Genomic DNA, 27474 nt, shown 5'->3' with positions numbered 1-27474 from the left:
TCCTTTGGAGAAAAAATAGTTTTTACAAAAATTCTTCTCCACTAAGGAGAAAATATACAGCATAGTGCAACAAAACTATATTTTTGCGCAAAATTGCTGATTAGAAGGTTGTTAATAAGGATTATTTTGATAACGCGTCAAAAAATTTATTTGATTAAAAAATATTAGTTGCGAAAATTTGGAAAAAGTGACATCATCCAGACTCTGCGGGTAAAACCGACGCCCCATTAGGGTAAGATGAACATCCCCCACATTTTATTTTTTCTCCACTTTTTTATTAAAAATGTAATATGTGCGTATGAGTTAGTATGTGTATATGTGTATATGAGTATGTATGATACAGATATGTGCCATTTGTAGTTCCATCATGAAGTAAAAGGAGAGAGTTCCATTGCGTAGTGTTATAAATAAATGGTATTTTATGCTCTAGATTTAGGTACTAAGAGCGGATTTCCTAGCGTTATACATTATCTGCTGTTAGGATTCATTCACTCATAAGTGAAACACACTTCGCAGTAAAGCTTATTATTCACGGACCAACTGGGTGTACAAAATATCAAGGTCTCAATGTGATAAAGTTTCTATTGGACAAACCAAGAGAACACCAGAATTTCTGTTTGAAGAGAACATTGTAGAAAAATCAAAAGCTTCGAGCAAATTCAACAAAAAAAATATTTAAAAATGAACACGATAATAATTTTTTTATATCTTTCTATTATTACCATAATTTGATAATAGTGAATTATAAATATACATAAAAATATAAAATGCGTGTCGTTCTTACCCCAACGAAAGGGTGTCGGTTTTACCCCAATAGCGACCATTTCTTCCAAAAACACGTTTAGACATATCAAATGGCTCAAAGTCGTCATCAACACAGTTGGTGATATGAATGTGCTCTGAAAAATATGTGCTTTCATAAGCTCCTGTTCGATTCAAACCATAAAATTATGGAATGATTTCCTCGAAATTCCTACTTTGGGAGAAATGTTGTTCATCGTGTATTACCACATTCTTAGTAGCTCTCTTTCCAATCATTCGTCTGAGATCAATCCATATGATCTTGGATGAAGCACAAGGGTCGAGGATCATAATTTAACGCTAACGCTCCGGAGTTGCGGCCAATTGAGAGATATTGGGGTATTATGACGCAAACACTCCGGAAGCATCCTAAGCAGGGGCGGCGAAACACTTTACGCCCGAGTGGGTAGAAAGCATAGGGTGAGGGGTCCATTAGTAAGGATTGTTTCCCTTTTCGCAATGCACACGCTTACATTACTTTACATTAAATCACGTTCGTTTATGCAAATGGAATTGTGGTACATCGATGTTTCCAAATGTGTATAGTGCGAGATACATGCGTTGCGCATCTAAATTTTTTGAAATTGCTCAAAATTTCGAGTGGGTAATTACCCGCTCAGTTATTTTCGAGTGGGTAGTACTACCCATACTACCCACGCTTTCTGCCGGCCCTGATCCTAAGGAAGTGAAATCGAAGCAGAAATGAAGAAAAAATAACTTCCTTTTCTGCCTGTACTCGCATAACAGTCCCATATTCATTTTCATCATTTTTAGTTAGCTACACGAATGACTTTTATTTGTTATATAGTTCGAGAAATCACTGTAAAAATCGCGTGTTTGTTCGTAGAAATGTGAAAAAATAACAAACCATGTTTGTTCCATATGTCTGCAGTGTAGCATAGTTATTTGTATGCCACCGAGATTCATTGTACAGTAAAAGAACCAATTAAAACAATACATTTAATATATCGCATAGCATAAATCTTCAGCTATTCGTTCAGCTATCAGAAACGAAATGATCGCGTGGGTTCATAAGTTCATGCTTATCAAGATATTCCTTTTCGCAAATATAATTAATTTGTACGGAAAAAATATATCATCTAGAATGGATGAGGATATGAAAGTCTGTCATGAATACTAATATTAGCAGTGTTAATAGGTAGGTTGGATATGGTTATAAAATTTAAAAAAAACGAACATCGGAAAGTTTCGCATATTTTTTTTTAAGATAGAAAACGAATTTTGACGAACCATTTCTTGTGAAGCAATTTGATTCCGTACACCCTTTACAATGAACTATTAGAATTAATAATTTTTTGATGAAATATTTAACTGTTGCCTAATGTTCACGATGGAATACTTGCGGGGATATTTTTTATAGATTGCACGCGTTGAAATATGGGGAAATCCAGTGTACGAAACACAAAATGTACATAAAATGTCACAGACCTATTTTCACTGATTCGTTTTTAAACTGTCTATTACGAGGTGTTACCTATCTTACTCTGGTTTATTCCTAAAAAATTAAACAAATAGATGATATTTCAAAACTTGCTACGTTTGAGTTCAGTTTAAGTTTATCTTTTGTATACGTCTGACCAATGGTTACAAGCAACTAATATCGTTTTTTCATCTTCTTTCTGTTTCGACTATTGTTCCAGGATATTGGAGCATTCATAAACCGTTCCAGTGTAATCAATGTAGTGCGTCCTTTGGCCGAAAACCGTATTTAGAAATTCATCTTCGAACTCACTCCGGTGAACGTCCTTTCGTTTGCGACAGAGAAGGTTGCGATAAAAGGTTTTGTACTTTGCTTCACTCAAACTCGCGTAAAATTTCGAATAAATGTAAAATTTATTTCTTGTTTATAGGTTTTCGCAGAAATCAACACTGAACATTCACAAACGCGTTCATGATCGTTAGTATTTTTAACTATTCATGTAGAGCTTTTTGCAGAAAACATTAAAAAATTTTGTGTTCATTATATTTTTGCAAATAAACAAATTTTTTGAACGTTCAAATTTTGCATCTTATCTCCAATGTTTGTATTACTTTGATTTAATACTAAAGTTGCTTGTCACCATTTGTCAGTAAATTTTTATATTGATAGGATTTTAGTGACAGCACAAATGAAAAATCGTTAACCAAAAAAGCGTTGTTAGTTAGCAATTACGAATTCATACTAGTTATAAGAAAAACATTTGTATCTATTTTCACATCAGGATCAAAGATTTAAGTTAGGTATATGTGTGGTATCAATAATTCTAAAAAACGTTTTATACGGTTTATTTCAGCCAATCATAGACCTTTCATATGTGAGCATTGCCCAGCAACATTCTGTCGAAAACCTTACCTTGATATTCATATAAGATCACATACAGGTAAGTTTTCCACTATTCAAATTTTATTACTAACCACTTTTATCATTTCATTGCTCTCTTGCATTGCATATAGGTTATTTTGTTTACGTGTTCTTAGAAATTTCACTACACAATGATTGGAAATGCCCATTTGAGGTTTTTAGATACACTTAATAATCTGAGGATCATTAAAATATGGTTCAACGTGTGCTAACTGTTCTCTAATTCATCTCAGTGTACGTAGTTTTCCTATATATTCGAACGCATAGATAATTGGTGTTTAAGCGGGTTTAAAGTTTGAATCACAGCATCCTCTACGTTATAATTGGAAATTATTTTTTGCCATACTTCATGTGTATGGTTACATATTTCACATCTGGTAAAAGTGGAATGTAGCTGAAGAAATTCTTTATCCAGTGTTATCATTATCTCATCATTTTTTGATGTTTTGCGACTTAGTCCGGTCTGACTTAACACCGACCAAATAGGTTAGAGTAGCGTTTGATATCTTCTAATTGGTAGGATGAAACGAAAACAATTCGATTAGAACTATTGCTTCACTCAAGTGCGAGTACTTAAAAGCGTACTTAAACCTATCGATATAATGTCAATTTATTGATTGTAGATCAAATCATGTAGAACATTCCAATCAAGCCAATATATAATGCCAATAAAGGATTATCTGTTTGCATAGGCAAACAATTTTAAAACTAGTGTAATAGTGTAGATGAGGCCTTATTCATCTCATTAGTCAGGATGTCACACTATTTCATTCATACCTCCGCCAAATGTTGCTGCATTGCACTCAAATAGGTTTCGGCAGAAGTAAACATTGGAAAATCAGACCTAGAAAATGTAAAATACTCGCAGTTGAGCGAAGTGAATAACCGAGTACAATGCACCCTTAAGTACGATTCACACGATACATCAGGCTTCCGTCACCGGTACGGATCGTCAAGATTAGTTACATGCAGTTAAATGGAAGCATTCACACACAACATCAACGACACGGAACGTTTTGACGTACGGCACGTGTAAACGGGCCCAAAAGAAAAGTATTAAACTTATTCTGACGGAACGGTGACGTTCCATTGACCTTGACGGAAGCTGGTGTATCGTCTGAATCGTCCTTTATTCATCCTGCCATTTAAGCTGATGCGTTGAACAGAAATAGCAGACACTGCTCTAACTAATGTGTTCAAATAGGTTGGAAGAATAGAGGTGCTAATATGAATTCGGCAACTGCTATCCTGTAATAACTAATTTTAAGTGTTAATAAATTGACAAATGTTCACAACTTTCTAGGGTTCGTAGCACCGACCGATTTTGACGAGTACCGGTACTGCGGTACTAAAGCCCAGCAGTACCGGTACTCAAATATTTTTTTCAAAAGATTCGAGAAACGCTTCAAAGTGAAATTCATTGCTCAAGCTGATGTCTCATTGCAGCAGAAGGTATTTTTCGAATGCGGCACTTTCTTTTATTTCGAGGAAAAAGTTTAATAGCTTTCGTAATTTTAGTCGGGTTCATACAAACAAGTGCTTATTTTCATTGGTTATCAGCAGGCTTTAAGTTTTCATAAAAATATAATTTTTAGGGTTGCTTTATCTAGCCGAAAATCATGACGAAACGCTCATTTTTCTTTAAAAAACAAGGAAAAATTAAGAAAAAGTTAAATAAACTCGTATATAACTTCAGAACCAGTAGTCGCTCTAAAACAAAATGTTCTAACGACCAAAAGTACATTCTATGGCCTTTAATTCGACATAATAATATTTCATATCGATGCACTACAACCGAAGGTATTTGGATTTTACTGAACGCACTTTTTATTTTAAAGGTGAAATTCATTTTTTACTGTAACTCGAAAACTGTTCTACTGTAAATTTTTTAACCTTATTTTCGGATTCAGCACGCAATTTTACATCAGAAACGTTGTTCAAATATTGAAGTTCAGATTTTTATTTTGTAGACTAGTGTAATTGATCTGACGTGTGTACTGTATAGTGATTTAATTGTGTAAGGGCCGATTTCTTCACCCCCGCCGGCGGTAAAACATGATGATGAGTTATGTTCTACCATAGACCATGCGGTAGACTTGGGTGAAACGCCCAACTCCTACTCTGCAGAAGGCAAAAAATTCTTCACATTTCCTTTCGATCCCATATGAGCCTGCCTAGTTCTAGTTTTCCGTTCTAAGTTTATAACTGATTCGCTCTAGAATACCTATCCGTTTTTCAATTTCATTGCTTTCGTTTCTCTTAGTCTCAAATTTGCCGAAAATAGCCAACAAAATCGATACAGTAGAACCTTGCGGCAATTAAAACATAGTAACTAGGGTTCGCAGTACCGACCCTTTTTGGCGAGAACCGGTACTACGGTACTGAAGCCCTCAGTACCGGTAGTACAGGTAAAGTACCGGTACTCGAATATTTTTTTAAAAAAATTCGAAATAAGCTTCAAATTGAATATTTTTTTAAAAAATTCGAAAAATGCTTCAAACTGAAATTGAATGCTCAAACTGATGATCTTATTCTCAGATGATTGATTTTTGCTGATCATAAAACATGTTTATTGTTTTTAATTGTTTCGTAATGGCAAGACTCATTTCACAGAAGATATTTTTCGTATGAAGCACCTTCTTTTATTTCGAAATCTAGGCCACTTTGAAATCAATAACTGCTAAGTGGTGCGACTTTCGTCGACTTGAACAGATGGTAAATGTATGAAACTCTATTAACAACAGTAAATCAAAGCGAGAATGGCAGTAAATCCGAGCAGGTTAATCGCATTTCCTCTCTTGCTGTTCTGAAAATTGGTGTTGACCTTTATGTCGTTTGCCTACTATTCTCCAACGCATATTCAGGCTCTTTGCTTTCCGGTAAACTATGCTGAGTTTTGCTGAATTTTCCGATCACCAATAATTACAAATCGCCCCATTTGAAGCAGTTCACCAACTCTAAAACTGTTAGCTACTAAATCGCTATTCGTTCTATTATAGATAAAGATTTAAGAGCAAACCAAATACAGACATGACTTAGACCATAGTCTTATTACGTGCCACCCAGTAAATAATGGAAACCAATCAGAATGTCGCTAGTAAAACTTTATCTTCTAGAATTATTATGATGATGGCCCCACCTCTTTCCCACACAAAGGTGTTATCTCAACGATTTATCTAGAAGGCAAATTAATATAATTAAACGTTACCTTGCAGACCGATATTTTGAAACAGATCCCCCTGCAGAGTTAACATATTTGTCATAAAAAATCGTATAGTACCGAAAATACCGGTACTGGTTTTTGTTCAGTACCGGTATTACGGTACCAAAAATGGGTCGGTATTCCCGGGATTTTCGGTACCGGTATTACCGGTACCACAACCCTAATAGTAACAAATGTCTTCCTCCGTAAAATGGATGTTACCTAGGTCCATCACACCCCTGGGAACATCTCGTAGTCCGATTTCAACCTGTTCTGGAGTCGGAACTGTTTCAAATGCACTCGAAAAATGTTTTGCAAACAGGTTACAGATACCGCGAGTCGTGCTAGAAGTTTCATTTGCCAAAGTCATACTAGAAGGAAGTCCACTCTCTTTACGCTTCTCATTTACAAAAGACCAGAAACGTTTGGGATTTCGCTCAACGTCAGATTGCATTTGCCGAGAGTATAGGAAGCGGTTATAAGCTTTGTAATTGTTGCTAGCATATATGAATTCCCGCTTTGTATTGGGATTTCGTCGGTTGGTGTAGTGCCGAAGCACGGCTGCCCTCAGTCGTTTAAGTTCTCGGAGACGTCGATTGGACCAAAGTGGTTTTGGTTTAGGACGCGGGGCTGGGACATATATTTCAAACAGCTGCAGGGAATTGATTTCGTCGTTCAGCCATGTTTCTGTCAGGATAATGACATCGTGCTCTGCGTCGGATACAGCTACGAACAGCTCATCGATCTTTATGCGTAGTCCTCTCACGTTCTGGTAGTATATTCTGAGCTGGGAACGGGAATTCATTTGAGGGGAGGCAGTATCTGTATGTCTAGCTTCGGAGGAACATATACATTCCTGGCATTTACCTGGAGAAACAGTCGTGGTGTCTTCATAATTTGAGTCACGGATAGCTAGGTGGAAGTCAACTACGGAGTCGGAAGTATGTTGTCCAACGGTAGACTGGAACCGAAAATTACTTTGAGTAGTATCAAAGGTAGCTTCGAGAGGACATATACTCTCTTTGGCTTTACCTGGAGAAACAGTCGTGAGGTCATCATAATTTAGATTGCAGATGGCTTGATGAATATCAGCTACGGAGCCGGGAGTGTGTTGTCCAACGGTATACTGTAACTGAAAATTACTTTGAGGGGGTGCAGTATCAAGGGTAGCTTCGAGAGGACATATACCCTCCTTGGCTTTACCTGGAGAAACAGTTGCGAGTTCATCATCGTTTGGATTGCAGATTGCTGGATGAATATCAGCTACGGAACCAGGAGTATGTTGTCCATCAGAAGACTGGAACCGAAAATTACTTTGAGGGGGTGCAGTATCAAGGGTAGCTTCGAGAGACCATATACCCTCTTTGGCTTTACCTGGAGAAATAGTTGCGTGTTCATCATCGTTTGGATTGCAGATTGCTGGATGAATATCAACTACGGAGCCGGGAGTATGTTGTCCAACAGAAGACTGGAACCGAAAATTATTTTGAGGGGGTGCAGTATCAAAGGTAGCTTCGAGAGGACATATACCCTCTTTGGCTTTACCTGGAGTAACAAAAAGTAATCTGTTCAGATATCCTGGTATGCTGGTCAACGGTAATTGCTATTCGTCACGACTAATTTGCTGACGCTTTCATTCAACAAGCTTCCTATACACAGCGCATTCGAAACTGTAGGCTGCATGTTTTGTCTCCAGATTCAGCTTCCGGTTATGCGTCTAAATATTAGATCAATGTCGTTTATGTACAATATAAAAAAGAAAGCCCACGTGGGAATCCGGGGGGACACCAGAGGTAACCTGAATTGGTTCAGATAGTTCATTTTCGAAACGGACAATTTATTCACGTTTCGTTTAATATGATTTTAGTCACTCCAGATGCCTTGGTTCCATGCCAATTTTCTGAAGTTTTAATAAAAGTAGTGGTATGTCAATATGGTCAAATGCTTTACTGATGTTGATGTATATGGTTTCCACGTGGTTGCTTTCAAAGTGAATGTTATAAATTATAGTAAATTAGATGTAGTTGAGCAGCCGGTAAAAAAGCCATGCTAATTATTTGGCGTTTTATTTGTTTGAAATTGTTTTTCGAATGGTTTGGGTATGCATTAGAAAATGTCAATTCCACGGTAATTTCATATGTCAGATTCAGAGCCAGATTTGAAAATTGGCACCAAATAGGAGGATTTCCATATTTCTGGGAATGCTTCATTTTTATCGACATGTTGAAAATATAGTGTAACTCTGTGGTAAGTTCTTCTGCCATTTTCAAAAATAGGGGGTGTTCCATCAGGTGCCCTGGTCCGTCTAATGCGTCTAGAATATTTAGTGCAGTAAAAATGTCGTGTTCTGATAGTCGGTAGCCACTAATGTCGAAAGTCACGGTCGGTTTCGGAATTTGTGGTGTACATTTAGTTTCGTTTTCATGCATTCAAAAAACTTTTTTGGACACGTTGTGATCTCCCTCTAGTTCTTTTTTTGTAGATTTTATGAACTTTCTGTTTTTTTAAATTCTTTGATTGAGAATCGAACCAAACAGGAATCTTACTACCGTGATTTCTTCTTTTTCTTCTGTTAGCGTTACATTTTCATAAATTATGTTCTTTAAAATAAATAAAAATTGTTTACTTTGTCATTTTCTTCTACAACAATTACATTAAGCCATTTTAGTGAGCCTAGTCTACGTTTGACTTCTTCAAAGTCGATTTTATGGTATTTCGGCAGTGCCGAATCGGTACTCCCTCATACTCCAAAGCTAATGGGTATGTCATCGCTGTACATTCAAAGTAATTGACTGAATAAGTGTAATTGAGCTTTAATTGCTAATTATCTTCTTGCCATATTGACATGTCACACTCGATTGTCGCATTTTTGAGAAATTTCAAATTTCGCTAAAATGCCGTAGTTGCCATCACAACTAGCATTTATTTAGTCGATAACTTCGAATTAGATGCAAAGACATATAGATATGTACTAGCTGTAACCTGGTGCGCTTCGCTACACCCAACGGGACTAACTAAACGAAATAGTTTAAAAATATAGAAAATAACAAATATTTTTTATTACAGAGAAGAAACTTACAGTAATTTTCGCAGACAGACAACGTCCTTGGTTCGACCATCTGGAGCATAATTAAATAAATTGGTCGATTTTCCTACACATAATCGATTAACATTTTTAGCAGTGTGATGATTATTGTTATTGTTATTTATCAGTGTGCAATCGGGCTGTCTTAACAACCTATTTCTGCAACCTATGTGCATTAACTGTACACCTACCGTATCACCGTTGCACTTGACAGTGTGTGCAGTGCTTTATGGTCACACCTACGACTGCGCATCCGGCTGCTCATGAGCGTTTTGGCGGCTCAGAGGCTGTCCTTCCATGTTGCTCAGGGATACATTGCTCCTATACACATCCATGCATACAGGCATACATACGGGTTTACATTCATACATACATGCATACATTCATACATACATACAAACTATTTGGCACAAGTTTAGAGCGTGTAACGTCGTGTCATCTAGTCTGTCATCCTATGGAAAATCATCCTACCATCGCCTTGGGGTCAACGTCATATTGGCAAATTTCGCATTGAATCCGCTTCTGTCTCTTCCTGATCTCCTTTTTGTCTCCTAGGTCCGAAACGGATCAATCGACGATTAATTGAAACGGTAGACATACTAGCAGTATTAGTGCTTACTCGCGAATACTTTTCCTACAACTTGTGCTACAACTGTGCTGTTTCATCTCTATCTTATAACATAATTCGATTATCCCTGTTCTAGTCAATATACGTATTCATTACATTATGGACCAGGAAAACCATCAATTTTTCTATTATTATTACCCTGAGCAGCTACACCAGTGAAGGTATTTTTGGATTTCACAAGAAGAATCTCTGCCCTTAAAGGCATAACAAATATTTAACCGCTATTCCCCATAAAGTTTGCTTGAACCAAATCTCCGTTCGACTCGAATAGACCACACCGACCCGAAAGGGTTGCTTATCATTTCTGAGAGCCAGTGTGCTTGGTCGAGTATAATAAGCGAATTGATCAACTTGCAAGTAGGAGCACATATCTATCAACCAGCCAAGAAGACTTCCGAATCAATAAGAATGGACCATGCCAGTCGAAGGCCACAGGGCCAGCGCCATCTCGTACAGTTCCTTAAATTAAGAATTTTGTTAGTTCTACTTACAGATTTCAGTTCAATGGTAGTTTCATTCTCTCATGTTAAACTCGCTTGCCGCTGCTTATTTCTTCCAGCATATCGACGCCGTCGGTCGACCGTCTCATAGAAAGGATCTCTATCGGATCCTCTATTTCCGTCGGAGCTCGTATGTCAGACGCTCAAGGAGTTCTACTGGCTCGAATATCAACTATCTGAGGCGAAAAAGACATTATTTACCACATTAAATATACGTCCCTAATCTTATAATCAACTAAGACTGTCTGTCGATTCTAGCACAGAAATGCTAATGATGTGACCATCAAGAATACGTCAGACAACCTCAATTGACCCCCTTCGACACCAGTTTGGCCTTACCAAGCCGTAACGCGGGCGGTGGCGTGAAAACTACCGAATAGGAGAACAGCTTGAAGCAACTTCTGATGCTGCTCCAAATGTATTGTTACGACTTAATGCGTACTACTACGGACTAACACTTTCACTACGGTTTACGGTACACAAAACAACACTAGAGCATTTGGGTCGTTTTACCGCGATGTCCTGGCGAATTTCACTTAGTGAACTATCTTCCCTACCGTTGGTCTCTGGGCAAAGTATAGTTTCAAAACATACAAACTAGCAGACCAAATAAACCACAAGGACATCACAAAATATATCAATTAGCTTAATTAGACAGACCAGACAATTTATTCGAACAAAAACACTAAAAATACTTGCGCAATTTGAACTTTATTTCTCTTTCCTTCGTACAGGAAATCGTTGCGGCCGGGACGAACGTTGGTCGACTTGCTGCTTCGATGGGTTTCCGAGAATAGGGCGACGACGAATTGGTACTGGAACAGCAGACGAAAGTGTTCAAACCGGGTGCTTCCGTAGATCGGGATCTAGATGCGACGGCAACTCAACCGTGTAACGTGTGGCCTGCGTTTGCGGAAACGTCCGGGAGTGGTACACTGTGCACACAAACTTTCACGAGTGATTTAGTACAATCGCCGGGGTTAAAAATGGTCAAAAATGAAACTTTCAGCACTAGTCCCTACTACGCAGCCTTTTGTAATGGCGTCACTGGACCAAACTTCGCATTCGTCGGGACTGTGCTGGATAATGTAACGCTACACTTTGACCCCAACTCGACTGATCCTGCAAGGAAATAAACATCCATGTAGTACTTCTGGCGGATCGTGCTTCGGATCTTTTAGATCCCACTGTTTTCCGAACGAAAAACTATTGAAACGCACTATCCCATTTTAACGAAGGGACTACGCTGCCGCGGGTCTTCACTCCTTGGACCGAACTTTTTCTAACTGATCCCGTTTTCGACGCGGGAAGCCCTTTTTATTCCCCCGTGCCCCCGGAAATCATCTCCACTCTCGATCGATGAACTCTTCTCGTATATAGCGTAGCAGGGGAAAACGTTGTTTACAAACATGTATGGGTTGGTGCCCCGATAAAAAGTTTATCTTAATTTTTAGATCATATTGGTTGCATGCATAACCTTTACATTGTTTTATTTTCACCAAACAAACAAATGAACAAAAATGTAAATAAATAAACATAAAATAAATAAATAAATAAATAAATAAATAAATAAATAAATAAATAAATAAATAAATAAATAAATAAATAAATAAATATATAAATAACTGAATAAATACTGACGGGCACCAACCGAAGGCTACCAAACATGAAATAAACATCCTTCAAACATGTAAATACGGAAGCAATGACATTTATTTCACATTTAAATATTTACTGCCAATATTTACAAATATAACAAAATTTCTAGGGGTCTATATTAAGCTGGCCCAGTGACCACGGAGTATGTGATATCCAAGACTGACTTGGATAGTTCCATCCAGCCTAGTTTGCATACCTTACATAACTAGACTCACTGTTCTCCATTCATGCATATTTTAGCAGTGAGATTATTGGAGCCAATAATGTTTAACTAAGGGGGACAATTTTTACGACTATCTTAAAAGCAGGAATAACTAGGGGGCGTGATTGAATTTTGTGCAGATTCGGGGAGATTAATTAGAGTTATTTTTGTGTGGTAGCAGAGTTGGGCATTTTCAACGAGATTATATAATAGTTAAAACTAGATGAGACAGGAAGAGCTAAATGCTTCGGGAAGATATTTGGGGAGGTAGGGGGTTAGGGGTGTTATTTCTGGGTATAAGAGTCAGGGGAGGGAGGTTGGACAAAGATGGCAGGGGGGGGGGAATTATTTTGGTTTCAGGCTTTGGAAGATGGTCGTCCTAAAGATGGCAGGGGTTTCTCCAGACGATTTCGTATATGTGTATGTGGATCGGCTACATTTCGAGTGCTGCGTGTGATGTTCGTCCTGTAGGTCCCGTGTTTGTTGGCTCATTCGACTGAGATGTTTTGTGTCGCCTTGGAGTCGCATCAACCTTCGTGGGTATATGGCACAGGTGGAAGAAGGCGCTTCTGAGAATGATAAGGAAAATAAGAAGGGCCAGTTAAATTTGTATATTGATGGTTTTAACGAAGGTATATATAAGGGACATAAAGGGCTTGCCAGCACATCTCGAACCGTTGGTTGGTCTTCCTCGGACCCGCAGAGTATCCATTAGCCGAGACCTGGCGGAACTATTCTCGGTGCACGTCCAGACAATGTGCTCGATGTCGTGATAGCCGTTGCCACAAGCGCAGATACCACTCTCCACGAGCCCAATACACCGGAGATGTGCATCCAGTGTGTAATGGTTTGCCATAGGTCAGGACATCACACGAATGAAGTCACGACACACATCCATCCCCTTGAACCAAGGTTTCATCGATACCTTGGGGACTATCGAATGTAGCCACCTTCCTAGCTCCCCACTGCTCCACGAAGTTTGTCAACTTTCGAGGGTTCTCTGATGAGTAATACTGAAAAATTCGCTGAAGAAAATTGGTCTTTCATGAACGTCACCTTCTAGGGCACCCACCTTAGCTAAGGAGTCCGCCTTCTCATTGCCCGGAATGGAACAATGAGAAGGGACCCACACCAAGGTAATCTGGAAAGATTTGTCAGATAAAGCACTCAGTAGCTCCCGTATTTCCCCCAAAAAATACGAGGAGTACTTTCCATGTTTCATCGAGCGAATAGCGTCAATGGAACTGAGGCTATCCAAAACGATGAAGTAATGGTCTACGGGTAATGTTTCAATGACTCCAAGGGTATACTAATGTATGAAATGTACACGGTTGGGATTGTAAGAAGAAGGATTAATATTCTGCGCCATGTAGTCAAAGTACAGGGACATGGAACGGGTGTGAGAATTGAGCTCAACAAGCCTTTCGAAATTTTCAGTCGTCTCCGGGTTCAAGATATCGCATCGAATGAGCAATCGATTTTTCAACGGGAGAACGCCCGACAGGACTTCGAGATTCATCGTATGGGTCGACTGCATGTACCCTAAGGCGATACGCAAATAACGATACTGCATTTTTTCGAGTTCTAGAAAATACAACTAGCTTAGTTTTCTCCGTGGAGAATTCGATACCCACCTTAATAGCCCAAGCAGACAAATTGTCCAATGTATTCTGTAATGGTCCTTGTAGATCGACAGCTTTAGGTCCCGTAACAGAAACCACACCATCGTCTGCAAGTTGCCTTGACGTGCAGTAATTGTCAAGACGTTCAGCAATATCGTTGACATTGAAGTTGTATAACAGGGGGCTTAGACATGAGCCCTGGGGAAGGCCCATATAGCTAAATCGTGATATCGATAAGTCACCATGCGAAAAATGCATGTGCTTTTCCGACTACAAGTTTAGTAAAAAGTTGTTTAAAATCGCTGAAAGACCATGTCGGTGCAGCTTCTCTAAAAGAATGTTGATCGAAATTGAATCAAAAGCCCCTTTAATATCTAGGAACACTGATGCCATCTGCTCTGTGCTAGCATAGGCCATTTGAATTTCGGTTGAGAGCAACACAAGGCAATCGTTCGTCTCTTTGCCTTTGCGAAAGCCAAATCGCAACTCAAACTATTTATTAAAATTTTGAAGGAATCGTTTGTCGGGATGATACTTCTGCAATTCCACTGTAGAACAGTGATCAAATCCGTGACCATCGAAGGATACAATCGCTGAAAGGAGGGGCCATTAAGCAGTCAACTGGTTCAAAAATGTTCCTACTGTAGGTAGAAAAGCTAACATAAGACTTTTAATTGGATCAGTAATATTGAAAGTTTTTATTATCCAGTCCACTATGTCCGAGAGTTTGATAATTCCAGTGGTGTGATTATTCTCGAACTGAAACAAAGGAACACTTGGGATTGTTGATGTTCCTAGAAATGCTGGGAACTCCTTCTCTGAGCTTAATCCTCCCAGACTAGTAGCTACTTGCTTCGGTTTGATTGCAACACTTCCAGTAGATGTCACTTTCGGGGCCCCATCAAGGGATACCTTTTGGCCTTTACAAGGAACTTTAGGAGAGGAAATGTTCCTCTTCTTCCTATAACTTCTAGGCACCCTAGTAGATGTTCCCTCCCCCGAGCAGAAGAAAACAACTGCGGAATACTACAATAAAGTATCAATACCAACAACTGTTTACCACAATATGGTATTAATGAGCTCTACATAAGAGCTAAAATACCAAAAAAATACCACAGACATGTTCTACAAATAACTATTTGATAATGAAACGAGTTATTATCATACCTGAATAATAATAAAACATTTTTCAACCTTCCAATAATAAAATTCATTCTATGGAGGTATTCAATAAGGTATTGGCTTGGTATTTGTAAAACTAACTGGAATACATAAATAATACTAAAATAAAGTATTATACCTCATTGAGGTATTAAGCTGGCATTAAAAATGTTTCTTCAATACCTGCTTAATACCTCAATGAGGTATAATAATCACTTAATACTAAGTTTTGGTATGAATACCAAAAAATAGTATGCTCGGGTTATTGCCCAGTTATTTTCTCCTGGTCGGGCAACCTCGCCCTCGTCAGGAGACAAGTGAGCATAGATGTTTGTTGAGGATGGTGGCGTAGCTTTCTTTAGCATTTCTGCGAAATAATGTTTGGATCGTCCCGCAAGTGAACGTTTCAGTTTATCCCCGCGTAGTTTGTACGCGGGACATGAAGAGATATCGTGCGGACTCTCTGCACAGTAAGGACACTTTTCGGCTTTCTTACTGGACGAATCATCTAGATGATTCTCCCCGAATTTTCCACAGCGGGCTTTATTGCTACAATGGGTGGATGTGTGACCCAATTATTTACACTTTATGCAATTCATGACCCGCGGTACAAACAGACGCACAGGTAGACGAATCTTGTGTAAGAGGACGTAGTTCGGCAAAGCGGTACCAGCAAAGGTCACCCGATAAGAGTTTGATTGGGGGTACGTTTTTGAACCATCCCCTGCAACTACTACTGAGTGCAAACGCTTGCACTCAAGTATTTTCACTGGTTGAAGTCAGCGGTCTATAAAACGGCCAACCCCGTACTTCAGCAGATCCTCGCACGTCAAACTCTGACGACATGTTCAGATTTTACAGCTGGAATATACACGTTATAATCCCGCGTAAAATATGGTTTATTGTTCCATCTTTTTTGTGTTTTTTTCTTGTAGTACTTTTCACAGTTTTCTCATAGAATCCAAATGTCTTCCACATATTTCCACTTCTTTTAGTTATTCAAAATTGCGGTATTTTTAACCCACTTTATTTAATAACTAAGTTTTGAAATCAAAAATGTTTTCGTCTTCGACAAATATCTGTAATTTCTTAATTTCAACAACTACATAGAACATTTGAGCGACCGATATTAAAAGTCGCAAGGACAGACTATGCTTCGTAACACCCACTGCAAATACACTCAAGTTTTTTTTTACGCGGTTTTTTTTTGCGCGGTATTTTTTTACGCGGATTTTGAAATTTACGCGGTTTTCATTTACGCGGATTTTGAAATTTACGCGGTTTTCATTTACGCGGTTTTTGAAATTTACGCGGTTTTCATTTACGCGGTTTTTGAAATTTACGCGGTTTTCATTTACGCGGATTTTGGAATTTACGCGGTATCCATCAATGAGGTTCCCTTTATCGCGGATTCTTAAATTTAAGTGGTCTTCATTTACGCGGATTTTGAAATTTACGCGGTTTTCATTTACGCGGATTTTGAAATTTACGCGGTTTTCATTTACGCGGATTTTGAAATTTACGCGGTTTTCATTTACGCGGATTTTGAAATTTACGCGGTTTTCATTTACGCGGATTTTGAAATTTACGCGGTTTTCATTTACGCGGCTCGTATCCCCCGCGTAAAAAAAACCTGAGTGTATATTAGAATATAAAAACCGGATACAAACTTCAATCATAAAAATCGGATAGAGACTCTCCCTTGTAAGAGTCGGATAAACCTTCAATATAAAAACTGGAAAAAACATTTCCAATTCTTACAGCTTTTAGCCGACTTTTAATCTTGAACATCACGGATGCTTCTGCGTATGATTTATTTTTTTTTAACCGCATTTTATACTGATGGTTCAGCCTTGCCGAGTTTTACGGGTGAGGCCTTTTTAAGCGATTCTTACGCTAAAGAATTTCTGTTCAATTTTTATGTTTGTAGTTTATTTCCGATTTTTATATTTTAATATGTTTGAAACGGGATTTGCGAAACATGTTCTGTCCATGCGACTTTTATTTTCAGTCGCTCATTAGAAGAATTGCAAAAATCTAAAACAAAAGTTTTGATAAATATTTTTTGGGTGCCTCCCACAAACAATGCGCTTCATTTCAACACCATTACATTTTGGAGAGTTTGCATGTTCAACAAGCTTTCTCGCAGTACGCAGTAATTTTCTATAACTTTATCACTGACATCACGACTATCTCGAAAGCTAATAAAAAAAATTCTATCTCACTTTTAGGTAGATTAATCACAATTTAGTATACATTAAAAGAAGGAGGCTTCCATTCTGAAAAAGTGTTTCTATAAGACACCGAATCAGTAAAATCATTTCCTAGACACCATTAAATAAACGCACGTTTAGGTATCAAGGCTTCTATATATTCTCTTTCATAAAATGTTCTTATAGGAACCAATAGATTATGTATATGCTTGATATTCGAGTTGGAAAAGTCTACAAGCATAATTGGGTTATCGAGGCTGTAAAATTCTTCCCAGCTGACTTGATTATACATAAAAATGACATTCGCTGGATCGAAGTTCTTGTAATCACCATATTTCATAGGTTCTGATGGTATCTGTTGGGGTGTGGTGTTTTCAAACGTCACCTGCCGTGGTTACTCAAACGCTTTCGGTTTTACCTTGTTTCGGATTGACCTAACCGGAATATGGTCGAGGTCTAATTTCACGAGGTATCGGGCTGATTTCGCACGACAAGTACTTACGTTGACACTGTTCGTTGAGAACTGGAGACAGACTACTATTGATTTTCGGATGACTTGACGAACGTGGTGGTTTCTCTATGAATGCAGATATATTTCCTTATTCCTACGGGCTATATATATTAAAATTTCTTATAATCTAGGTACACAATTCGTAGTGGAAACTTCCACTGCTAAAACTTGCCACTGTCAAAACTTTCCATAGCGTCGCTTGGTGCTAGGCTGCCTAAGTGCAATATACGGGCAGGCGGATTATCTATTTCCTTCCTCTTCTGGTAACTACTTGATGCGGCGGGTAGAATCCCTATCTTTATCCCTTCTTTCGGCACCTATCTGTCCTACATGAGTCAGCGGATGAGGTCCCTTTCTCCTATGCAATTAAGGTTTGCCTATTCTGTTTTGTTCTTCTACCCTGACGCGTGCACCCTTTTCAGGTACCTGGCTCGCAAAATCTCTATCTGCGCATGGGACTCATCGTTAAAAGGCAAATACCAGAAACCAGTCTGAATTGACAGTGAATCAAATTTGTTACTTTTTATTAATTATAATACCATAGTATGCTACTCTCGGCAACATACCCTTCACCGTAAAACTATCTCATAGGTTTTACTAAAAATGTCTCGTTTAATTAATGAATCTATTGAGCCCTACATTTCCATTGGCTGCTTACTCATACTTGCTCCTCAGCGATGTTCGACGACCTACGAATTATGTTTGATGGTGGGGGTTATTCTGATGGTCACTTTCGGTGAGGTGACACAAATCTCACGTGACTAAGGTGATCCGAAATTTTCAAGTCATCTCACTTAAAGTGAGAGATGTCATCAAGGTGACAAATTTTGTCATATTAGGTGACTAAGGGAATATGGAAAGTGATTAATGGGAATGACTTTTGGAATAAGAAAAAAACGATGCAACTGAAGTGAGGCGGTTGATAATTTGAATTTTGATTGTCGATTTGATTTTTTACATTTTAGCAACTCTGTAAATCTGTTGGAAATTTGCAATGAAATATGAGTTTCTATAATTTTATTAACGATTGAAATTAATTTAACCAGTTTTTTTGTGACTCTGGTATATGAAATATTTTTGAGATTGGAACGACTAATGGAACTATCTGCTGCGCAGCGATTTTTTATTAATATTTGCATCAGAGGGAATGTGTTAAAGGTTTGGAGTTATCTTCCTCCGCTATATTATTCTGAGCTACGATAACCAACATAAAAGCAATAATGAAATAAAAGATGACAACAACATAGCTGTTGGTTTTGTCAAACAAAAAGTCATTTTTATTAAGCACGACTTGTGTGACAAATTTGTTTTCTGATAACATTTTGGGATGTGGAGGATGGTACAAACCAGGGGAAATTAGTTAAGTGACAGTTTCAGGATACGCTTGAAATGGTTCGTTACAATTAAATGGTTGTTGGAGATAATAAGCTTTGTTTGCACTCCTGTTTGTCTGTGGATAATATTTTCCAGTTAAAAATGAAACTTATGATTTCAATTTTCACAATGTGATTGGATAAGACCAAATAAACATAGAAGCTTTTTCATTTTGCAACAAATATTTTATTTAGGCCATCAATCAATATAAATGATTGGGAATGCGCCTCTACTTGGTATTGAAAGTCAATTGAAGAGATGTTTTGATGGGATCCAGGCATTGTAATTCTCTCTCACTCACGCGAGAAGAGGCTTATCCGATGTCCAACTTTTCCGAGATAAGTGCTATCTCATCTATTTTCCGTCTCCACAAATAGCGTGAGAATAAATTTTCCGGAAAAAGTTTATTTGATTTTTTCTTTCTTCCCGGAGAAGGTGATAATATTTCAATTTCGTAGAAATCAATGAAAGCGTCAAAATATAAACTTAATTTCAAAGGAAAGCGGCAAAGAAGTAACTGACTTGTTTTTTCGTGTTTTGGAATTGCGACAGCAATGCAACGGGCACAAAAAGGATACCACGATAAACTCATTCGCTCATTCACCGGCGGTTTTCTTTATCCGGAGAAATAACACGTTTTATTTATCCGGAGAAGTAGTGTGAGTGCCAATAACTTTTCGTGTGAAAAAGTGAGTTTTTATTGTCGCAGTAGCAAATTATCCGGACTCATTCACTCATATGAGCGATAAATGTAATGCCTAGAGTTCGTCGCGGTTGCGGTAATTACCGCAACCGCGCGGTATTTACCGCACCCGCACAGCAAAATCTGCGGTGCAGTGAGACACTTTTTCCCGCAGATGCGGTGCGGAAAAGAGCTTTTACCGCGCGGTTTTACCGCAACCGCACCGCAAAAAAACAATTGATAAAGTGATAATTTTGATTATTCTAAATTGATAAACAGACTGCTATAATGAAAGAAATTCTAGCTGTGTCCGAAATATGTTGACGCTATTATTTTTACGACATATTTTGGACTAGTTATTTTATACTTCTACGTAAAACTTCACAAACTAACCATATCAAATACATAAAATGCAAGACCCAAATAGAGACAAAATTATTAGATCATTTAAAAACAATAAATGTTTACTCTTAAATCCAATTTAAAAGTGCATCACTTCTCTCGATTTCTGTTGGAAATTGTTGAAATTATGAATCGTTTTCGATATCAATTTTTCATCTGTGAATTTTGACTAATTTAAAGGAATTAGAGATGAACCAATTATGCTGGGACTTAAAGACAACCCAAAGAATATAATTATCTTCATCAAACCAAACGAATTTGGAGTAATTGGCAGTAAAGGATACAAATGTATGAAACTCGTCCAAAATAAGGAGGGGTCCAAATTGGGTGATTATTCTATCATTCGTTCATCAACATTGTATTTCTATTCTTCTTTGTGTAAATTCAATGTGAATTTTTCGGTAGTCAATTTTATTGGACTCTTTCTCAAAAAGTATGCTACATAACTTTTTTTCGCGTACTTCCATTCAAATTTACTATAATTTTCTACCAAATTAAGTCCTAATATTTTTCAGTTAAGACTATTTTGTAGCTTTTATGAAGCTTTTTTACCAAATACCACATAGTTTGACTCCCGTTCACTTCAATTGAAGTTATTGGCATTGGTTCTTTGGGAAAATATTAGAGGAAAATACATTAAATGCTAGGACTTTCGAACTAGCCTTTAGAATATTACACTTCATACATTTTTAAAGGGAGCAATCTTAGTTTTTGAATGATAATACATCTGTTTCTTGAAGAATGCGGAAGTTAGAGTTTGCTGTATGCTACAAATCATACATTTTTTGCAGTTTTTCTAATGTTCAATAATTCTGTACCGGTTGAGACTAGACTCCTGATTAGATGTAATGTATAGAGCAATTTTTTTTCGTCAAATATGGTGTCGTTCTTATTGATGAAATACAATATGTTTTTATTTTACTGTATTGGAATATATGCGCTACTATATAGAAGTACTGGTATTTTTTGGTTTTGGTATTTTTTTTTTGGATGAAATTCCTTCAAGAATGAAAGGTGGTTTACTACGTAAATGCGAAAATCATCCATTTCATTTTCATATGTCAAAAACATTGAAAATATGAAAATTTAAAGAAAAAAATATGCATCTTCATTTCTTATTACATTTTTATTCCACAATTTTCAATTAACTGAAAGGTTGCTAAAATAAAAGTTTTCCTATTACTGCAGTAGCCCGTTTTTGAATGTATAATATTTGCCTTAAAATGTACGGAATTTTATTAATAGAAAATGCAAAAGTTGATTTTTTTCATAAACATTATATTCTGGGGAATCTGTTAAAGTTAAATTTCGTGTGAATAAGAATAACATTTTATTATATATGGTTACACAAATGTACAATTTTTCAACACTATTTTTAAAAATATAAAAATTTTACCGCATTTACCGCATTACCGCGCGGTGCGGTAAATAAAGTGCGGTTGCGGTGCGGTTTTATTATATTTTTGCGGTTGCGGTGCGGACAATCCATTTACCGCCCACATCCGCACCGCGACGAACCCTAGTAATGCCTGATGGGATCTAAAAGCATCTTCCATTACGGCATAGATCATCTTTTAAGAGTATCTAGCTCCAGAGGAAAATAAACTCATCGTTACATGTAAGATGTTGGTTATTTGTGTTACTTGTTCGCGGCTGCTCTCATCCCCTGGGGATAGTCGTTGCGATTCCGGAAGGGGCCTGCTTAATTCCCATCGCTTGATATTGACGTTCTGGGGTGGGAATGAGAAGCCTCTTTTTGGTCTTCGGGTATCGGGCACGTAATTTGTTGTACGAAGGTTTTCGGATCTTATTTAAGGTTCAGGTTCGTACCTAAAGTTCTGGATTTATCCGCTTACTTCTGTTAATGAGTGGTTGTTTTCACGCGGTGTTATGTAGTGATCGGAGTAGATTGACGTTACGTATTCTGCTGCGGCGGGTCATCGAGGCGCGCGATTGTCTTTTATGTTTAGAGTGTTAAGCTAAGATTGCCCAACACACGGCCTGTTGTCTCTTTCAAGGTTCAGAACTAGGACTGATTAGGGCGAGCCAGGCAAATTCTAGATTGCTCCTTATATAGTTCACTGGCAACTTAAGTCTATGCTAGCTAGTCTGTGACATTATTGTGTTATATAACCATGCATGAAATATATTTTTCATATTCTACTGGTGATTCAGAAGTTCAAAAATTGAAGCATATGTATTTTGGAAATTGTGTTCCTATTGAAAACAATGAAAAAATAATAACTGCTAACAAATTGAAAACATTATTATGACGGACATAGTATATCTATAATTGGTGTAATTACTCTATATGGTCATTGCCGCATTTTTCAGAAGTATCATGAACATAAATTGTTGCGGGGGTCCTATGGAATTTTAGTCGAACCCTTTTGGAGAAAGTGTTTTTATGAAGATCTACGACCTCACCCATGGGTTCTCCTCACCCATTGGGATTGCATTTTACTACCATTGCAATCAATTACAGTGGCCCAGTACGATAATTGAGGAAATTGCGTTTCTTGTTAAATCTGGTGCTTCTAGGTTTCGTTTTCGAATCATCTTTTCGCATGATTGTGTGCAGCGAACTCTGGCGTGTGTTTACTGAAAATTTCATGCACTCACTATATCTCTTGGCAAATAGGATATATCTCTTGGCAAATAGGATTGAGCATCATTGCATTGTAAATGCTATATATAATAAGGGGCAGATTAGTGCAAATGTATAATCGTGGGTGAATGGAGAACAGTGAGTCTAATGATGTAAGGTATGAAAACTATGCTCAATGGAACTATTAACGTCAGTATTGGATCACATACATTTGGAGCAATATCAGATGTTGCTTCAAGATGTTCTCAACCCCGATTTGGCAGCTTTCACGCCGCCACCCTTACGGCATGGTAAGGCTAGACTGGTGTCGAAAGGGGTCAATTAAGGCTGTCTGACGTATTCTTGATGGTCACATCATTACCGTTTCTGCATTAAAATAGGCAAACGGCCTTTGTTGATTTTGAAATGAGGGAATATATATGAATTGACATATAATGTCTTTTTTGCTTCAGATAGTTGATATTTACGCCACCAGAGTTCTAAATAAAATGGCGGATTCAATGACAGAGATATCGATTCTATGAGACAATCGACTGACGTTGTCAAAATAGCAGAAGAGATGAGCAGTGGTAAGCTGAAACTTAGTATGTAAATTTTAAAAGAAGAAGTGAGACACTACCCCTGAAATGTAATCTGTGAGTAGCACTAACATCCAGCTCAAACAGTTCAGGGACTGTACGGGATGGCGCTAGGCCTGTGACCTTCGACTGGCATGGTCCATTCTCATTGGTTCGAATGTCTTCACGGCTGGTTGGTAGACGTGTGCTTCTACTTACAAATGGATATATCTTTTCCCTTGGATGGAGGGATATGTGGATCCTGTTGGTTATCGACTTTGACCTTGGGTACGGGTTAGTTCGGGAAAGGAGTACAGGAGTGGTACCTAAAAAATAGTCAATTATTCAGGACTTTTTTATGATCATTCAGCTTGACCAAGCACAACGGCTCTTAGAAATGGTAAGCAACCCTTTCACGTCGATGCGGTCTGTTTAAGTCGAACCAGATTGACATTCTGTTTTTACCATTTTTTTGTTAACCATTTTTGTTAACGACCTATTGAGTCAATTTGTCAACAGTTGTTACGGCATTTAATTAGCAAGGGACTGGAAGGTGAAGTAAATTTTTCAATATTTAGAGCCATAGTACTCAAAGGAGAGCAAGGAGTTGAAGGGAGAGCTTAGAGCTCACTGGCGACTTAACTTTTTGTCTGCTGCGGTTCCGACAGCATGAAGTAACAAGATACTTTACGCTTGTCCGGACATGCCGTAGACTCAGGTGATCCGCATTTCTAATGCCAAAAGACCCTGACTCCTACGGTAGCAGACAAAAAGTTAAGTCGCCGGTGAGCTCTAAGCTTGCATATATGATCCTTCTACGCTTTTCTAAACTTTCTCCCTTCAACTCCTTGCTCTCCCTTGAGTACTATGGCTCTAAATATTGAAAAATATACTTCTCCTTCCAGTCCCTTGCTAATTAAATGCCGTAACAACTGTTGACAGATCGACATTCGTTTCGAGAAAAATTAGTATGGAATCGTGGATAAATATTTCTCATGTCCTTTATGGGCAGAGATTCTTTTTGTGAAACCCTAAAAGAGCTTTTCCCGTCTGGCTACTCAGCATAATGATGATAGAAAAAATTGATTATCAAATTCTGTGTGCATGTGTGCCTATGTGTGGATGTGCATAGGAGCAATGTATCCCTGAGCAACACGAAAGGACAAACTCTGAGCCGCCATAACGCTCATGGGAAGGCGGGTGCACAGTTCTAGATGCACAGAGCACTGCACACACTGACATGTGCAACGGTGAGCCGATAGGTGTACATTTAATGTACATAGGTTGCAAAAATAGGTTATTGAGAGTTGAGACAGTCCGATTGCACACTGATAAATAATAATAACATTAGTGCAAATGTATAGAAAATATTGTGCAATGCTTATGGTTACTTTACTTGGACAAGGGATGGAGGGTTACCGTCAAGCTGCGTAATTACCGAAGGGGTATTTAGAGGTTTGTGACGAAATGCTACGATGGGGGATGGGGGGTTTTATAAATCATTCGAATAATGCTACGTCTTTTATGGATGATCCCCTAGAGCGTGCTATACCGGTAGGAGATGGGATGCGCACAAGTGTATCGTTCAGTAATCAGCTGGCTGATTTTTTACCGCGTGTTTCATTTGTTTTGAAAAACAAAAAGGTACAAGTTTTCTATACGAATCATAATTCTTGTTTCCTTGGTTCGAAGCGGATCAATCGACTATTTATGGATGCGGTAAAAATACTAGCAGTGTTAGTCCTTTTTCGCGAATACTTTGTCCCACGACTGTGCTATTTCACTTTCATCTTAAACCAGAATTCGATTGTCCCTGTTCTAGTCAATAGTGGTGATTGTCAGGATATAGATCAGGCAAATACTCATTTTTTCCTATTATCATTATTCTGACTAACTAAACGGGTGAAGACATTTCAAAGTTTCACAAAAAGAATCTCTGCCCATAAAGAATTTGGGTAATACTTACTCGCGATTCCCTATAAAGTTTTCTCGAACCGAATGTCCATCTGGTTCGGCTCGAACAGATCCCACCGACACCGACCCGAAAAGGCTACTCAGCAAACCTAGAAGCTGCTACCAAAACCAGCCAGGAAGACTTCCGAACTAATGAGAATAGGCTATGCCAGTCGAACGCCACAGGTCCAGCGCCATCCAGTACCGTTCCTGAAATTATATATGTATTAGCGCTACTCAGGTATGGGAATTATCATTCATTCGCATGATTCTTGGCGCATCCGTTCATTGCTTTGACAGCAGCCAGTCGTTCATTCACGATCCGACTAAAACTCTCCAAATAAACACAACTGAACGTAGGCAGAAGATGAACTTCTGAACATGTGAGTCAGGTGAAAGAATGACACGTACTATGTTGAATGAAGAAGATGGTGTTCTTTATTGGCGGATTGAATCGGAAGATTATACTGTAAACATTCACAAGTGAATCAACTTTTAGTTCACAAATGAATGTGAGATTGTATTCTCCGGTTGGTTAGGTAACTTTATAGTGCAAATGTAAACTATAATCAATATTGGGAAGTAGAAAAAATGCATGCTTGTACATGGCACACATAAAAATTGTTCAATTAACAATTTCGTATTTTTCAAACAATCCATGTTACGGCTTGGCGGTTCGGTTTTCTCGTTTGGCGGTGCAGGTAAATTTATTACTGCGTGGACAGCAAGGTGCATTTTAAAAATGTTATTTTTTAAAATTTCGAGCATCAGCGGTGCTTGCTTATATTTGCAATTCTCATCTGCTTTGAAGTGGAATTTTCTGTCCTCCTCCTGGATAACTTGCAACAGGATCTTTTTTTGAGTACAGCGTCGTTTCATTCTAAAAAAATGTTTTTTTTTCGCCAGCACATTGCAAATTACTTACTTAACAATAAGAGATCAAAACAATTTCATAGGTCTATGAACAAGAACGACAAGTTTTTTTTATTAGAACGAATCCAGTGAATGTTTTTAAATGCATCTTTGTGAATGAAAGAACACATTCATTTGCGATCCTTTCTGCTTTCATTCAAAACACTATATATGTGATGAAGAATGAATCATTGGGTGAACACCAACATTGCCGTGCGCTGTCACTTTTTCCAGTTTTGTGTTTTGCTTCTCGCGTTTGGATGAACGCGTAACTCTACACGAGAAGGGTTGCCGAGATCGGGTTTCGCAGTAAGAGCATGTTGGTGGATGATTTCAAATTGATCGTTTCGTGAAATGATTTTTTCTCATGCCTGGTGCTACTTACAGATTTCATTTCAGTAGTACAGGCCTAATTCGATTATCCGTAGTCTCGATTATCCGTAGACTCGATTATCCGTAACTCGATTATCCGTAGCAAATGATTCGATTATCCGTAGTTCGAAGAAATTGTTTCAATTTTCCGCATATTATGTTTTATAAAAGTTCATTACACGTCTATTATTGCAATTGATAGCAACTACAGTTTCTGAAAGAATAAATATTTTCTAAAAAAATATGAAATCTTCATAGAAATACAGAAGTTTTACTTAATTAGCATATAATTTTGAATTCGATGCGATTACTTACATATTTTCGTACACCAATCGACTACAATTGATACTAGCTACAATTTTTGGAAAACCAGTATTTCATATTCTCACAAAATATTTACAAAAATACGTGGAAATACAGAAATTTCGCATTTTTAACAAAAAACTTTTTTTTTCTATCCTAATATTCAAATACAAAAATCGATGGAAATTGATATCGGCTACATTTCCTGGAAGCACAAAATTTTCAACTCTTGAAAATTACAATAATTTGAAAAAATAAAGTAATTTCATTTAATCAAAAAATATTTAAATTCAATTCGGTGTGCTATAAAATTTGAGGCACGTAATCGGTTGGCTACAAACTACATTTTCCTGGAGATGCCAGAG

General features: G+C 37.8%; 1 protein-coding gene across 9 annotated transcripts in view; it reads left to right on the top strand.

Annotated features, from left to right (window-relative positions):
• LOC131693897 (zinc finger protein OZF-like) overlaps positions 1-27474 on the top strand; it is a 411867-nt gene that overhangs the window by 282874 nt on the left and 101519 nt on the right. For 7 of the 9 annotated variants that reach the window (XM_058982163.1, XM_058982156.1, XM_058982160.1 and 4 more), the window contains 3 exons: positions 2463-2601; positions 2673-2719; positions 3096-3182. In XM_058982163.1, coding sequence (XP_058838146.1) covers positions 2463-2601; positions 2673-2719; positions 3096-3182 — 273 coding nt within the window. The remainder of the gene's footprint in view (positions 1-2462; positions 2602-2672; positions 2720-3095; positions 3183-27474) is intronic. The other 2 variants (XM_058982162.1, XM_058982161.1) reach the window with 1 other exon arrangement.

This window comes from Topomyia yanbarensis, chromosome 3 (genome assembly GCF_030247195.1).
Source record: "Topomyia yanbarensis strain Yona2022 chromosome 3, ASM3024719v1, whole genome shotgun sequence".
NCBI classification, from domain to species: Eukaryota; Metazoa; Arthropoda; class Insecta; order Diptera; family Culicidae; genus Topomyia; species Topomyia yanbarensis.
This window is presented reverse-complemented; position numbering and strand designations above follow the sequence as displayed.